The 17,535-nt window shown below is 35.3% G+C and overlaps 1 protein-coding gene across 6 annotated transcripts in view; it reads left to right on the top strand.

The window, feature by feature from the left end:
- The window catches only part of Heatr5a (HEAT repeat containing 5A), a 120,322-nt gene that overhangs the window by 64,377 nt on the left and 38,410 nt on the right, over positions 1-17,535 (top strand). For 5 of the 6 annotated variants that reach the window (XR_010051421.1, XM_063260539.1, XM_063260483.1 and 2 more), the window contains 7 exons: positions 2,626-2,731; positions 3,259-3,449; positions 5,092-5,248; positions 7,235-7,424; positions 8,934-9,103; positions 11,907-11,933; positions 14,314-14,452. Coding sequence is in view for 5 of the 6 variants with exons in the window: in XM_063260539.1 (XP_063116609.1) it covers positions 2,626-2,731; positions 3,259-3,449; positions 5,092-5,248; positions 7,235-7,424; positions 8,934-9,103; positions 11,907-11,933; positions 14,314-14,452 (980 nt within the window). In the remaining variant the exon portion in view is untranslated. The remainder of the gene's footprint in view (positions 1-2,625; positions 2,732-3,258; positions 3,450-5,091; positions 5,249-7,234; positions 7,425-8,933; positions 9,104-11,906; positions 11,934-14,313; positions 14,453-17,535) is intronic. The other variant, XM_063260512.1, reaches the window with a different exon arrangement.

The following is a 17,535-nucleotide window of genomic DNA, read 5'->3' as shown; positions in this document are numbered from 1 at the left end:
ATTTTATACGTTAGATATTTATTTTTTCATATTATAAAAATTAAAAGTGGCCTGTAAGTCCCAAACTAGAGAATTGATTAAATAAATTCTATTGCCAGAGTAGTCCTAATGGCTACTGAAAATCATTTCACTATAATAACTGTTAAGATGAGGGCTAGGGATTTAGCTCAGCGGCATAAGCGCCTGCCTTGCAAGCGCACGGTTGTGAGTTCAATCCCCGGTACCGATAAAAAAAAAATGTATATATATATATATATCTGTTAAGATGAAAAATTCCTCAGTAGTATTGTCTGGGAGTAAACAAATAATCAAGTTATTAACAAAGTATTATAGAGTGTGACTCCAGTTTTATTCATTTCTTTTGCTTTTCTTCCTTCTTCCCCTCTTTTTCTGCCCTTCCCTGTTTCCTTTCTTGCATCTGCCTGCTCATCTTTGTGGTCTTCCTTTTCTTTCACTGGGGATTAAATCCAGGTCCTCAAGCACACAAAACAAACACTTTGTCCCTGAACTATGTTTCCAGCTTTTTAATAGAATTTTACTTAGAGGCAGGTTTCACTAGATTGTTTGGGGTGAGGTCCAACTTGGATCATCCTGCCTGAGCCTTCCCAGTAGCTGGGATTATAGGTATCATTTTTCTAAAAATTGCTTCTGCATGCCAGTGGGAAAGTGGTTTTCCAAATTCTTAGTGCTCTACTGTTTTTATTATACCCTGTGAGTGGATTTTATATATACTGCTTTCCTGAATATGTATGATTTGCACATAGCTTCACACTTTCCTTTTTCTTTCACTCCTTTCACAGTTGGACTTTTTATGACCGATTTTGCTTTGAGAACAGAATTGTCATTTGGAGCAGAACTATATGTAAGCCTTTTAGCCTCAGCGCAATGCTAGGGTTCTAGCCGAGGACTCAAGGATATTATTAAAAGTACATTATGATCAGATAAAATACCCTGTCTTTACCTACTCAAGGCAGTTGCTTTTTATGTTTATAAGCACATTTAAAAGCCTATTACAGGCCAGACACAAGATACTAGAGGAATGAAGATAAATTATAAGGTATTGTTACTGCTATCAAGACAATTCATATCCTACAAAGTGATGTTCAGTATTATTTCGTCTTTCCTGATTTAAAGGGAGAAAAAGGATGAAAGGAAATATGTGACTTAGAATTACTATTTTAAAGAAGAAATTGACAGAAAAATGAGGCAGTTTGTTTCATGATTATGTAGCTTTAATGTTGAGGAATTTAAACCTCTGTGCTATGAGGACATGAAAAAGGATTCATAAAAGCTATATGTAAACAATTAGTTAATAATGGTTCAACATTCAGACCATATATTCACCCCAGACCAAAAATAAATTCTACACAGTAGAGCCACATGGGCTAGCACACACCTGTAATCCTACTCAGGAGGCTGTGGCAGGAGGCTCAAGAATTCAGAGCCAGCCTGGGCTGTAAGTAAATGTAAAGCCAGCCTACCCCACGTAGTGAGATGCTGTCTCAACTAAACAGCAAAAAATAAAACTTCAAAAACACAGTTCTACAGTAATTTGTTTTCCATTACTGAGATTTATTGGGCTAGCCTCGGCAGCACTTACACCAATACTGGGGATTATGTGTAAAAAGCTACATCTTCAGAAGTATTTTTTTGTGTTTTTGTTTTTTTTTTTAAAAGAGAGGTTCTGGCTAAATGCTAGGATTACAGGTATACACCAATACACTTGGCCTCTACCATAATTTTAAGAATTTAGAATGTGAGGTTTAAATAATGGTGAGCACCTAAACTCATTCCTTCCCTAAAATGTTTTTGTTTTTAGAAGTCGTAGATAAGCCAAGGTTAATGAATGTTAGCTGAATACCCATGCTCTGCCCCACTTCCCTACTGGACCATTATTAGCTAAGCAGCTATACTTGTAATCTTACTGGTTGACTCTAGTTTGACCCTCATTGTACCCACATTGAGACTGTGCAGTGTAAATTCCCGTGACAAAGGGCCTCAGTGGCAACCCACTTGGGACTCCTGTGTTTGAAGAGCTATCTCTCAAGAAACCTACTCAAAGATAGATAGTAATAACCTCTCTTCTTTTAAGAGCCCTTGTATCCAGATTCCAAAGGGAAAAAGTTACTGGAAGTTAGTCAATACAAGCAACCTCTACATATGTTTTGTTTGGAAAATAGTTACTAGAATGGCTCATTTTGCCCAAGTGGAAAAAAAAAAAAATTTTTTTTTTTTGAGACAGCATTTCGCCATGCAATTCAAGTTGTCCTTGAACTTACTTTGTAGCCTAGGCTGGCCTCAAACTCAGTGATCCTCTTGCTTCAACTTCTCAAATGCTGGGATTGCAAGCATGCACCACCATGCCTGGCCCTAAGTAAAATCTTTAAGAGATGCATTTGTAATTAATTTTCACAAAATAATACATTCTTCCTACAATGAATGGCCCATAATTAAAATACTTTTCTATTATTTTTAATGTATTTTCTATTGCTAAAGTATTCTGTATTCAATAATTTGTGTCATTTTAATAATTCCTACAAAATAACACAACAAAGCAAATTAGCAGTTGATTCTCATCTGCCTTTGACTTATTTGATTTTTAAATTTTATTCTTTCTCATTTTAGCCTTCTTATATTGGAACAGCTTTCAAACAGCATAAAGCACACAAAAGGAGCTCGTCAGCAGATAGTTCAGTTACATGTTGTTTCTTCCATTTCTAATTTCTTGAAGGTAATTCTTTTTTAAAATCAAAGTTTGATTTTTTTAAAATGTATGACTAATTATATAAGTTGGAAGATGATATTTTTAAAGGGTTTTGTTTTTTTCATTTTCATTTGTCTCTTGCTTTATGAAAATGTTTCAAGATTTAGGATTTTCCTTTTACTTTTTCTCCACATGAAACTAGACTAAGAATTGATGCACCTTTGACCAAATCCACCTTACTGTTACATTTATAACTTACTGTTTCTAAGTAATATATAGTAAAATTCATTCATCATTCCTTTGATAGATACCACTATTAGTAGTATCTGAACATGTTTATGTTACCATGATAACTGATTGCTGTATTGTTTGCCTGAAAATAACAATTTAAAATGCTTTGCGGGGGGAGTCCAATTTTGTTTACATGATCAGTGTACATTTTGTGTTATTTTTTCAAAAATATGAACCTACTTGGTTAACCAGAATGTACATTTTAAGCTAGATAAGAGAATTTGTTATACTTGTAAATTTGGATTGTTCTTTATGTGCTTCAGTATATGGCCGGCTCCAAGGGAAGGTTAGGTTCAGAAGAAATGAGAAGACTTGCCCTAACATTAGTGATGGGAGCCCTAGAAAGTCAGAACCCCCTTTTGAGATGTGCAGCTGCAGAGGCATGGGCTAGACTAGCCCAAGTGGTTGATGATGGAGCTTTTACTGCTGGATTAGCTCAAGTTAGTTTTGACAAGTAAGTGAATTTCTTATTTTAATACGCATGGGCAACATATCAAAACTGGATATATGCTTGCTGGTTTTTTAATCATTCTCAGATTATGTGAAAAAAACAGCCAAGGAGGGTGGTGCATGTTTGTAATGCCAGTTATTTAGGAGACTAAGGCAGGATTGTAAGTTCAAAGACAGTATTTAGTGAGACCCTATCTAAAACTAAATTTTGAAAAAGGTCCAGAGATATAACTTGGCGCTCCCTGGCTCATTCCTCAGTGCAACAGGAAGAAAAAAGAAGAAAACTAACATACATGGCTACTTTTAAAACAAAAGAGACAGGAATTTGTTTTCTAGTACTATGTGCAGAACGATCTGAGATAGATTAAAATGTGACCAGACAAGCAGTAAGAGTATTAAATCTTCAAATGAATAAATAAAAGAGTACCCTCTTGGCCTGCTGATTTTGAAATTTGAAATTATTACTACTTCAGGCCAGGTATAGTGGTGCATGGATGTAGTCCTAATCTCCTGAGGAAGAAGGATTGTGAGTTTGAGGCTGGCCTGGGCTACAGTATAAGACGCTGTCTCAGATCTTCATGCACACACACACACACACACACACACACACACACACACACACGCATACACGCATGCACACGCGCGCGCGCGCGCGCGCACACACACACACAGTTACTCAGCTTTTGCCTTTTTTGTGTTTGAGACAGGGTCTTGCTGGGTAATTTTAAGTAGGCCTGGAACTCATGGCGCTCTTCTGGCTCAGTCTTCAAGTGCCTGCATTGCAGGTTTGCCCCACTACACAGATCAAGCTGGCCTTGAACTCACTGTATAACCCAGGCTGGCCTCAAATTCCCAGTGACTCTCCTTCCTCAGCCTCCCGAGAGCTAAGATTACAGATGTGTGCCACCTCGCTTTGCTTAGTCTTTATATAGCAAGAGAAAGATCACTGTTGCATGAACTTTGTAACTAAGGGGAGTAGACTCCAGGTTAGTGAGAAATTTACACAGTATTGTATTGTAAAAAATAAAATGACAGACTAAACTACAGGAACAGGAAAAGCTGTAGAATGTAGACCAGGAAAGATAAACTTCTTTCATTTCTGAGTTCTGTGGCTTTTGGTAGATTACTTTATCCTCTCACCCAGTTTCCCTTTATTTCCAAGTAGAAGGGTATTAATACTGTGTTGTCCTACTTCCTTAGGAAGATTAAGATACAGGAGGTGATAAATATGAAAATAATATGAGATAACCAAAGCAGTGACAAATAAAAGTTTATGGTTTTAAGATTTTTGTGTAGCTCAGACTATGTGGCACACAGCTGTAATCCCAGCACTTTGGAAATGATAAAGTAGTAATAATGCCTCTTATAAATCGTGTGTGTGTTTATATATCTAAAGGACATGAAACTGGTTAAATTAAAACAACAGCATGAAAACATTTTTTATTGAAAATCTTTTATTTTATAAGTTAACTCAGCTTATTTCAAAATTTTTATGAGTTCACAGTAAATATGTTTCTTAATTTTGTAAATATTCTTACAAAAAGTTTCACCTGAGTGATACAGTATATGCGTTAGTTTTGTTCTGCTTTGCTTTATTTTGCTTTCAGTGCTTGTCACTTATTTTTATTTTATAATTCTGACACCAGATTGAAGTCAGCAAGAGATGTAGTTACCAGAACAGGACATTCACTGGCATTGGGATCCCTACATAGGTATTTAGGAGGAGTAAGCTCTCAACACTTGTATTCTTGCATTGGAATCCTTTTTACTTTGTCTCAGGACAGCACTTCTCCTGATGTGCAGGTGAGTACCTTTGGAAAACTTTCCTTAAAGCTCATGCTTTTTAAATTCTCCCATAGTAAACATCAAAGCAGACGTTAAGTTTGGTGAGTTAAATTTTAAGACCAAGTATGGTGGCACATGCCTGTACTCGTAGCACTCAGGAGGCTGTGAGGGCAGCCTGAACTACAAAGCAGGAGCCTGTCTCAAAAAAAAAAAAAAAAATTCTCATATGCAGAGTATGAAAGTCTAGTTCGTTGTCTTTTTTCAAAGTGAATCACCTTTCCATCATAATACTAGTACTTACTATTCTGGAGAGTTTACTAGATACTAGTGATTACATTATATTTTTCTAAACATTTAGCATAATTGTCAGGGTTATTTTACATGTGTAGTTCCTTAGATGGAGATAAAACTGGGGTTTCTGGAATGTATTAAGTCATTTGGTAACAGCTAGCAAGCTAATCATGGGATTTAATCATAACATAATTAATGTGCTCAAAACCTATGTTCTTAGCCATATTGTTGTACATATAGTACTCATTTACATAAAATATTACAGTAGCCTTGCATGGTGGCACATGCCTGTCATTGCCACTGGGCTACATAGCAAGACCCCATCTTAAAACAGAAGTGAAATAATGGAATGAAGTAAAGTAAAACAGTACAATACAATAAATACTATACTACCCATGGCCAGTAAAATCATTATTCTCTTGATGTCTTGATGAACTAGAATGAGTTTGATTCCTTCTGTTCTTTTACTTTCCTTATCTTCTTATAGCTTCACATGTTATTTCTGATAACTATAGTAGCCTTCTAACAGGTAATATTATTTGTAGATTCTTTCCAAACTTTTCTAGAGATGAGGCTAGAGTTGTTTTAAAAAATTAAAAACAAAAAAAAAAACCCTGCATTTTAACACTCCCCCTACTGAAAATCCAGGCAAACTGCATGTCACTTTAATCCATTTCTCATTCCAGTCTCACCACCTGCGCCAGAAGCCCCACTCTGTTACTCTCTAAAGTTCTCACTTCTGCAGATGATCCCACTTTGCTTCTACCCATGCCATTCTCATAACTGCACTGTTTTTTTTCCTTTGACTCTTCTCTTTCCTTTCTTATCTAACAATCCAGATTTTTTAGTATTTTAAGATTGAGTTTAGCCTCCATCTCAGCAAACTTCAGTACCTCTCATGAACAGTTCTCCTTTGAATTGCCACATTATTAAATGTCCTCCATGTTGTCTAGTACCTGGCTGATCCTACTTACAATTGCAGTGCATATGTGACCAGTTTTGGTTCATTTAAACCGGAGTACATATTAATATGGGTCTAGGATAGTGTACCTGTCCTAAGTGGACATATATATGAATGCAGTGTACAAACTGAGTACACTGTAATAAGCACCCAGGACCAGAAACAATGTGTATCATCAGTGCCCTAGACATTCTTGTCATGTTGTCTTCTCAGTAACTGCATGATCCAGCAAGAATAATGACTGTCCTCATTTATAATAGCATAAAGTATTTTTTTCCTCCTTTTGCACTTTACAAAATGGAATTATACGTGTGTTCTCTTTTATGTCTTCAACACAATATGTTCAAGGGATTTGTCTATACTGTATATAGTTGTAGATTTGGTTGAATCTTTTTGAAAACTTGAATTTGTACTTTTTCTATAGATTAAATAATAAACAGTTTTCAACAAAACATATTTGATTTAGGCTGTTAGATAAAATATTAAACATCTTGGAATTACAAAACTGAGTTATATCTAAATACATCATTCTAAGTTTGATATTTTCTGAGTTGGTTTTTATACTGGATATACTAGATATTTAAAAGAATTTTCTCAAATTCTTAGGTTCTCCGTTTCTCTCCAGATTAGTAATAGAACATGCAACTCTACTTTGTTACTATTTTATTATGTTCTTGAACAAAGAACAAGTGAATGTCTTTTATATTTCTAAATGCTAATATAACTGGTTTGTTTTTCTTTTATTTTCACAGACCTGGGCCCTACATTCTCTGTCACTTCTAATTGATTCTGCCGGCCCACTCTTTCATGTGCACGTGGAATCTACCCTTTCTCTCATTATAATGTTGTTGTTAAATGTGCCTCCTACTCATGCTGAAGTTCACCAAAGTCTTGGACGCTGTTTGAATGCCCTTATTACCACATTAGGTCCAGAGCTACAAGGTATGTATAGGCTGCTATTGATGTTTCATAGAAAAACGTACATATAAAAATGAATTTGGAGACAAAAGTGGATTTTGATTTTAATCTGCTTGGCACATGGTAAATGTTCAGTGTGTTTTGTTAAATGAATGTATGTCACTCAGCTTTATTTCATTTACTGTTTTAAGAAAAGTTTGTTATAAAGATGCTTCCCTGTTTTTAATCCCATCTACTTAGAAAGTTTAGGCAAAATGAGCCTAAGTTCTTTCAGGCCAGCCAGCCTGAGCAACTTAGCAAGATGCTGTTCAAAATTTTAAAAAAAGGGAGAGCCACCATAGTAGTGCACATCTGTGATCCCAGAACTTGGGAAGCTGAGGCAGAAGGATCCCTGCAAGTCTGAGGCCAACATAGACTACACATTGAATCCAAGGCCAACCCAAACTAAATAGTAAGACCCTGTCTCAAAAATAAATAAGTAAAATAAAAACAAAACTGCAGATCCAGCTCAGTGGCAGAATACTTACATAGCATGTACAAGACCCTGTGTTCAGTCCCCAGTACATCCATCAAGAAAGAAAACCTCAGGGCTGGGAATTTAGCTCAGCGGCATAAGCACCTGCCTTGCAAGCAGGCGGTCGTGAGTTCAATCCCCAGTACCTAGTAAAAAAAAGAAAGAGAGAAAACCTCAAAAAAGAAACCCTTAAAAATTATAGACATAAAGTAGAATAGTTTAAAGAGCTCTGATCCCTTTTTAAAGAAATAAATGAATAAATACAAAAACTCATATTCTAATATTCAAACTATATGGTGCTTGAGTATAATACATACAAGTAACTCAACTAATATAAGCAGGACTAAATCTGTTGACAATTTCTAATTCCACCTTTCATGAAAATTCGTTGATATCTATGTTAAGTTGTTCTTTGCCTAGTGAGTTGTATCATCATAAACATCTCAAGGATAAGGAAATTGCCAGGCCTGGTGGTGCACACCTGTAATCCCAGCGCTTGGGAGGCTGAGGCGGGAGGATTGCTGTGAGTTTGAGGCCATCCTATACTACATAATGAGACCGTGTTTCCAAAAAAGAAAAGAAAGAAAATATAAGAAAATCTAAATTGTTTTTTTTCTTTTTTTTTTTGAGACAGGATCTCACTATGTAGTTCAACCTGGCCTTGAGCTTACTTTGTAGCCCAGGCTGGTCTTCAACTTGAAACAATCCTCCTGCCTCAGCCTCTCAAATGCTGAGATTACAGGAATGTGCCAACATGCCTGACTTGAAATCTAAATATTTCTGATCTGCAGTTATCCTTGCTGGGGTCGGGTAGGAGGTCAAAACTGAAACTATAACCTTGCAAATGCCCTACCACTAAGCTATACCCCTAGCCCCTGTTCCTACATTTATAGCAGAAATTTTGCTTCACGCTGATCCTCAAGTTTAAAGCTGCAAATAAACTTTAAACTTGAAAATATATGTTTAAAGAGTAATGATTTTATAGGTCAATAATTAAAAGCTTTTGGCTTTTGCTTTAGTTAACAGTACTTCAGTTTCTACCTTGAGAACTTCCTGTCTGTTGGGTTGTGCAGTTATGCAAGATAATCCCGACTGCCTTGTCCAAGCCCAAGCCATCTCATGCCTTCAGCAGCTTCACATGTTTGCTCCACGACACGTCAACTTGTCTAGCCTGGTTAGCTGCCTCTGTGTGAGTACAAAATTATAAATGAGTTCTCAGTTTCTTTTATTGGAATTTAGATTCATTCCAGTTTAATTATTTTTTAGTCTATATATATAAAATAATATATATCTATTTGCTTTTCATGTGTTTTGAAAGTAGGGAGGGAGCTTTCATACAGTCTCTTTTTAAATCATATTACTTTGGGCCGGGGATCTAGCTCAGTGGCACAGTGCCTACCTGGCAAGCACAACGTCATGAGTTCAATTTCTGGTTGAAAAAAATGAATTATGGGCTGGGGATTTAGCTCAGCGGCATAAGCACCTGCCTTGCAAGCAGGTGGTCGTGAGTTCGATCCTTGGTACTGATAAAAATGAAAAAGACAAAAAAAAAATGAATTATGTATATGATTTCATTTTTCCCTCATTATTAGTTTTTAGGAATATTTATTTATAAAGCAGTGAGTATATATTGGGTACTTACATTATCCCAGGAAATGTATAAATGCTGTAGTACATACAAATATTTATGATAATCTCCTTTTTTCCCTTCTTCTTCTGTTCTAATTTATTATATACGAAGTTCTTTACATCTTAGGTAGAAAAATAGTTTTCCTTAATATTCTCCTATATACATCTACATCTATATTCTAACAAGGTATCCAACAAAAGTAGAAAGATGAAGGCAACCAACTCAGAACTTCTAGCAAAATGATTTGTAAGCATCATTGGCTTTAACATTTTCTTTGAGTATAATCAGTTTTTATCTATGTTTGCCTGAAAATTTAGTTGTATTTAGGATTATGGCCTGACCCTAATGCATTTCAACTTTAATGCCTATGCAGCATTCACAGCAAACTCAGGTAATAATATGGCAGTTGAGAAGCATTACTTTAGAGAGTCCTTTTATTTTTAAGATTTAGCAAAAATATGCAACTTTTCAGAGACTGAAAGAACCTCACTCTCTAAAACTTGTCCTTATTTGTGTAGAATGATGTTTACATCATTAAAACCAGTCTTAATAAAAAGATTATCTAAGGACCACAAAACCAAATAACTTACGTAAGGGACTATGTCTAGATAGTAGTAGCTAATTCTTAGACTCAGTTTTTTAACTCTTCATTCAGTCATTTCATTATTTTATATTGCTTTTATAGATTTTATGACTAGATCATATCTCCATTCCTAGTTCTGTGGCTGTAGGAAACCCCTAACCTTTTCAGCTGTAGCTACTTCATCTGTTGATCATAAAGGTTATGTAAAATACTGCATATAAAGGCATATACTCCAAAGGCACATATGATATATATGTGTTGACATATATCATAAGCATAAATAGTATTAATTATCAATGTTGATAGTCATATAAAAGGTGAAAAAAATGTGACTCATTTTTCTGACAGAAAATTCTGTTTGTTTTTCCCCATGTAATAGGGGAAATAGCACCCACAGGGATAGAATTTTACTTTTCCACTCAAGCACTTATCCTAGGAATACTACTCTTTGTATTTGAAGAATCGTTACCAAAACCAATTACTACAAAAATTTCCACTCCTTTGCAAATTGATTTGACATTTATTCTTCTAAAAATAGTGATACTGGGCTGGGGGTTTAGCTCAATGCCTCAAGTGCCTGTTTGGTAAATACAAGTTCGTGAGTTCGATCCCTGGTACCAAAAAAAGTAAACAAAAATACTAATCCTGCCATTCTTCTTGAATTATAGAAAATTTTCATTAATAGCCTTTTAAAATTTCTCTTTTAACTTATACATGAATTCAATTATTAAAATGTATTGAGAAATGAACAGTAACTAATTAATGATGAATAAGAGCTCATCATGCTCATTAATTTTTCCTTCCCCAGCTTCAAAAAAAAGTACATACAAATAATAAGACTTACTATGATTTTTCTTTTAGTTCCATTGAGCAGTTGAGGATGTCTGTAGTAATAATTACAAATCTTATATGTTACTCATAATGTTTAAACTGTAAGTTGATTTTTTTTCTTACATAGAAGTCATACTCAAAATAACAATCACAATGGGTGTGGTGGTAAACACCTGTAGCCCCACCACCACTTGGGAGGCTGAGACAGGAAGATTGCCACAAGTTCAAGGCCACCCTGGACTACATTGTGAGTTCAAAGCTAGCCTGAACTACACAGTGAGATCCTGTCTCAAAAAAAAAAAGAAACAAATTGCTACATTGTATGTCTGAATATTTTAGTTAGTAATTCTAAATTTTTTATGTTTTAGAATATTCTCTGAAGTAAAGAAATGCTATGAGTGTAAGAATCATACTGTAGAGATTTCCTTGTAAGTCCATGCTGTTTAACTTCCTTTCTGAACCTGGCCTTGTCTACACTAGCAGTTCCGAGTATTCTCCCTTTTAAAAGGTGGCTTCTAAGTGTTTAAAAAAAAAAAATCTATAATTAACTTGTGGTAAGGTAAACCATTAATGTTCTCCCTTGCCAGACACCTGTTCCTGGAAGTACCATCCAGATCATTCCTCTCATAGACATTTCTTCTGGATCTGGTTCTGATTCTGAGGCTTAATCAGATATTCCAAAGGAAGACCTGATTACTCAAATATGCATCTTAAAACTGTTGTGTATTTTATATCTTTACATTTTAGAATTCTTGAGTTGACTTTTTAAGATCTTATCTCAGCTTTTAAACTGGAAAATATTTATGCTACATTCTTAAACTGGAGTTAAGCCAATTTGAATGATAACTTTATCAACATTTATGTTTTAATGCTTAGCTGATTGTTGTCAAAGTCATCCCAGTATTCTTCGGTCTTGTCATGACTGGTCTGTCATTTGTTTTTGTGCAGGAGATCTTATTGGATAATTCTGTGTTGGTAGGTCCCTGACCCTTGCTTCCTACTTTTTTTTGAGGTTTGCATTGCTGTTTCTTTGTGTTGTTTTTGATTGTAGATGTTTTCTTCTGCATCCGTATGTTTAAGCAAACCATCAATGTAAATTCCAGAATGTACAGCATGTTACATAGTTTTTATTTAATACCAATGTAAACATATTCTACTTAATCTTCAGCTGGAGTACTTACTTCATGCGCTGCATTTTGTGTCATTTTCATTTAATATCTTCATTTCAAAAAAGGAGTGTGCTTAATGGTTTGATTTAATTTCCACATTTTGCCTGCCTTTTTTGCCTTTATTACTGTTTTCTTCTTAGTTTAAATGCTGAAGAATGACATGGAAACATTAAGCTTTCTGTTCTGCATTGTGTGACAGCCTTCAATCTTTTTTTTTCTACCAGAGTACACCTAAGCATGCTTTCTTAAAAGATTATTTGACCAGCCTAAACAAATGCTGCACCTGCCTTGTTCTATGTTCTTATAAATCCCCAGTTAAAATAACTAATAGATTCATTAATTTTTTTCAAAAACTTGTCTTGTAGAATGCTTTGTGGTTATTCAGTAGAAGTAATCTTAGGCATCAGTGAGCTTAATCTCTTTATATTTTAACATCTCTGTTATCCTCTGTGCCAGTTTCTTCTAACAGTAGAAGTTCCTAAACATGACTGAAATTACATTTGTATGACACTCCTCTGAATGCTATTCCTCCCTATCCAGTTTTGAGTTGATTATATCGCTCAAGGGTATAATAAAATGTACTTACAAAGCAGTTCCCATCCATGTATTTCAATAATGTTACATTAACTTTTTCTGGGTTTTGTCTTCTGATAAAATTTAGGATTTAGCTGTCTTTATTAAAATCGCTCAAGGGTATAATAAAATGTACTTACAAAGCAGTTCCCATCCATGTATTTCAATAATGTTACATTAACTTTTTCTGGGTTTTGTCTTCTGATAAAATTTAGGATTTAGCTGTCTTTATTAACGACTAGCAGCTACCAACTAGCCTTTTTCCCTTAGTATTTAGCAACTACTCTTCGCAGCAGATTTTAGTCCTATTTGTCCCACATATCCCAAATCACCACACTTCGCTAGCCAAATTGTGCTGTTATTTCTCAAATTTTCCTTTTAAAAACTCACTATCAAAGATTCACATTGTCTGGGTGTGTTGGTGCATGGGTGTTAATCTCAGCAATTGGGAGACTGAGGCAAGAGGATCACTGGGAGCTCAGGGCCGATATGGGCTACACAATGAGTTTAATACAAGCCTAACCTATATTGCAAGACCCTGTCTCAAAAAAGTGGAAACATACACATTGATCCAGGGATGTCATTTAGTGGAAGAGGGCATCCTTAGCATGTTCAGGGTCTTGGGTTTGATTCCCAGGACACCCCAATAAAGTGCATATTAATTTTATAGACCATACCATACTGAGCTTTACTCTGCTAGTTAGGAAAGAATACATTTTACATTTCTAGACCTTCCTTATTTCACTTACAAAATCACTGAGTAAGAGTTTCTATCCAGAAACCTCAGACTTAAAACTCATCATTCAAGATATATCATCAAGCTTATCATGTGGCATAAATAGAGAAATTTTACTGAGATTTACATAGTAACTTGTGTATGTGTTTACATATATATGAAATTTGCTGTTCTGTAATGTTTGTAGAAAGCATTTTGGTGACTATATTTTCTGAATAAAACTTCCTATATTTGAAACTACATTTACCTTACATTTTCTGAATAAAATAATATCATTAATACCTTTAAAAACATTAAAATTAAGGATTACAATTTACCAGGTTCTATCATAAGCACTTTGCACATTTGTGTTAACTTTACAACAGCCATCTGATGTGAGATAGTGTTACAAATAAGCAAACTATGGCAAGAGAGGTTAAATAACTTGCCCAAGATGCAGATTAGTAATTGGTGGATCTAGAACTCATACTGAGACAGTCTGTGCTCCATTTTGCTATACTGTTACATTTTTTTGTAGTTGCATGAGCACAAATACATAAATCCTTTCAGTTGTGTTTGTTTTATCTCAAAACTATTTTTATTCAAATTGTTTTCTAACATTATCAGGAGGCTTTTGCTTGTATTTGTTTTTTGATGCCACATAATTTAACAAATATACTATTTCTTAACCTAGTTCCAGGTTATATAATCATATACTATAATAGTTCCAAGAAATTTCTGTGTATGTAGTAAATTGTGTTCAGCCCATCATTGGACTGGACAAAATCAAAAGATTTTAAATCCTATGAATGCCTGTTAGAGTCACTGAATGCCAGCTAGAGTCACTGAATGCCAGCAAGAGTTCTAGCTGTTTCATTCCTCACATGGTATTTTTCAGGTGAATCTTTATAGTCCCTATTTGTTACTAAGAAGAGCGGTCCTGGCTTGTTTACGTCAGCTTGTGCAGAGAGAAGCAGCTGAAGTTTCAGAGCATGCTGCAATGCTTGCTATGAACGGCAGAGAAGAGTTGGCTCCAGGTAATTCCCTTTTAGCAACATTAGCTCCAGTTCAAGTGACTGTTTATGTTAAACTTTGCATATAAATATACAGAGAATTTTAAAACAAAATTTAGTATGTTCTAAACTACTACAAGAAATAGTTGCCAGCAAGTATTTCAAGTAATTTTATTGGTTTATTGGCAATGATTTTCAAACTAAAGACTCCAAATCAGTAACATCCACCTCACCAGAGAACCTTTAGGAATGCAGGTCACTGGGTCCCCTTGCAGACCTACTGAACCAGATATCCAGGAGTACGGCCCAGCAACGTGTATGCACTTACATTTCTGCCGTTGTGTTAATGTTTAAGAGCCGTTATTAGTTTAAAGTAAGATTTATTCAGAGTAGTGAATCAAAATTGGATATAGACCTGAAGTAATTTACTACATGATTCCCTTCTTTCAAACATCTTTTTAGTTTTTTTGAGACAGGGTTTCACTATGTAGTTCAGGCTGACCTTGACCTCACAATGATCCTCTTGCCTCAGCCTCCTGAGTGCTAGGATTACAGGTATGTGCCATCATGCCCAACATTTTGTTGTTGTTTGGGTTTTTTGTTGTTTTTGTGATTTTTTTTTTCTTTGAGACAGAGTGTCACTATGTAGACCATGGTGGCCTTGAACTTATTATGTAGCCCAGCTTGGGCTTGACCTTGCTGTGATCTTCCTGCCACGGCCTCCCCAAATGCTTGGATTATAGGCATGCGCTACCACACCGGACCTCAAATTCTCATTTTATGTGTTTTTTTGGTTTTTGGGGGGGTTTTTTTGTTTTGTTTTTTTTTTGGTTTTTGGTACTGGGGATCAAATTCATGACTGCATGCTTGCAGGGCAGGAGCTTATGCTGCTGAGCTAAATCTCTGGCCCCAAATTCTCATTTTAATAAAATGTGTTATAGGTGAGTCTTACAACAATTGAACTTTTATGCCCTCTTTTCAATATTTTAGAACTAAATTAAATGATTTCGTAGCCAGTGAAATTTAAGTACATACCCTTCATTTTTTAAATTACGAGTAATACAAACCATAAAAATTTGTATTTTGCCTATAAAAATAGTAACAATAACATCTTAAACTTGTTTGAATACAGTTTCCAAGGTTTTTGTTTGTTTTTAAAGCAGGGTCTTGCTATGTAGTTCACTATGGTGGGATTATGTGTACACCACCACTCCCAGCCACTTTAGTACTTTGAGAAAATCACAAACTTCCCAACTCTTTCCAGTGTCTTAAAGCTTTCAGAACCATGATGTTATTTACTGTCAATAGTCCATGCTCTTCAAATTAATTTTATTGTTGTATTAAAACATGAGTTGGGTTAATCAGCATGACTCTACTGATAAAATAATCATCAATCAGATTGCAGAACTAATTTTCAAAGCATTCTGTGATTGCTAGCCTTAAAAGGAAAACTTCTAATCTTAACAGCTGTCAGATATTCTATAAAAAATTTTAGTGTATATTCACCACTGAAATTATTTATATCTGTTGCTTTATTTGTTATGTTGCTTTAGACATTGTATGAACATCCTGGCACATATTGCTATAAATAATTAACTCAAGTAAAATTAAAGAATTCATTGTTTTTTAAATTTTTGTAATTTTTCAAGATTATAGGCAAGCTCTATAAGAACCATATAACAAGCACATAGGTTCACCTACTCTTTTTTCTTTCTTTTTCCTCTTCCTTTTCTTTGTGTGTGTGTGCACGTGTGCATGTGTGTGGTAGTGGAAATGATGTAATCCTTTTCTGCCAGTTATCGTTGTGTGCCTGTAATCCTAGCACCAGGGAGGCTGAGGTAGGTGGATTTCCATGAGTTCGAGGCCAGTTTGGGCTACATAGTGAGTTCTGGGGCATCCTAACTACATAGCAAGATCCTGTTGCAAAAACCCTAAAATACAAACTTTCCTATTCTTGCTTGTAGTGGGGGGAGGGGGGGTACTGGGAATCAGCCTAGACCCTTTACACTGAGCTCTTACTATTTTTATTTTGAAATGGGGTCTCATGAGCCACCTGGAGAGGACTCAAACTTGTGATCCTCCTACCTCAGACTCCTAGATCCTGGGATTATGCCAAGGTGTATTATGACACACAGACACCAATTGCAGTCAGGTCATTTCAAAGCAGGCTGTAGACCTGACAGATCATCCCTGTATACTTCACTTTGCATTTTCCAAAAAGGACCTTCTCCTTTGTAATCACACACCATTTCTATATCTAAGAAACTCAACGTTGATATAGTAGCATCATAGAATTTACAGTCCTCAATTTCCTATCTTGTCCCTGAATATGTCCCTTATGAATCTTGCCCCACCCAGATCTCAGCTCTATTATTTACACATTGCATTGTTACATCTTAACACCTTGCTAACATGAAACATTCATTTCACTACCTTCTGATCTTTAAAAGACAGTTCTACTCTTAAAGTAGTCTAATAATCTTATAGAATCTAAATTATTTCATAAATGCTGTTATGGCTTAAATCTTTTAAGATGAAATTCATTTGATTGGGTTTTTTGTTTTGCTTGCATTTTCAGAATTAAAATGATACTAAATCAAGACTTGTATTTCTCAAGATGCTTTACTGCTTTTCAGTGAGAATACTTCATAGCACTTGGCAGGCTGAGGCAGGAAGATCACTGTAAGTTTGTGGCCAGCCTAGACTGTATAGCGAGATCCTATCTCCAACAACAACAAACAAATATATCAATTTAAAAAAAACAAAAGAACAAGTCATTGAATAGACTCACAAAAGCAAGGAGCATAAAGGAAAGAGTTCTTTTGTATCTGAATTCCTAGTTTGGTTCCTTCCTTATGCAAATAAGATATTGGGATGGCTGTTCTATCAAAAACTCATTTGGCCTGCAAGCTTTAAACTGTTTTATTGAATGTATTTGGTTTCATGCCATATGTAAAGGAAGATTGAAAATAGCACTTTTCTGATCAGCACAAGAGCTGTAAAGTCATCCTGGATTCTGTGTCTACAAATTCCCTGGGTATCTGTGACTTTGACACGTTTTGCTCAGTTGTTTGACCAGTTTTGCTCCACTCTGAATTTCCTACTTT

This window comes from Cavia porcellus, unplaced genomic scaffold, assembly GCF_034190915.1.
Source record: "Cavia porcellus strain 051 isolate PalLab524CR breed Dunkin Hartley unplaced genomic scaffold, mCavPor4.1 scaffold_1, whole genome shotgun sequence".
NCBI classification, from domain to species: domain Eukaryota; kingdom Metazoa; phylum Chordata; class Mammalia; order Rodentia; family Caviidae; genus Cavia; species Cavia porcellus.
This window is presented reverse-complemented; position numbering and strand designations above follow the sequence as displayed.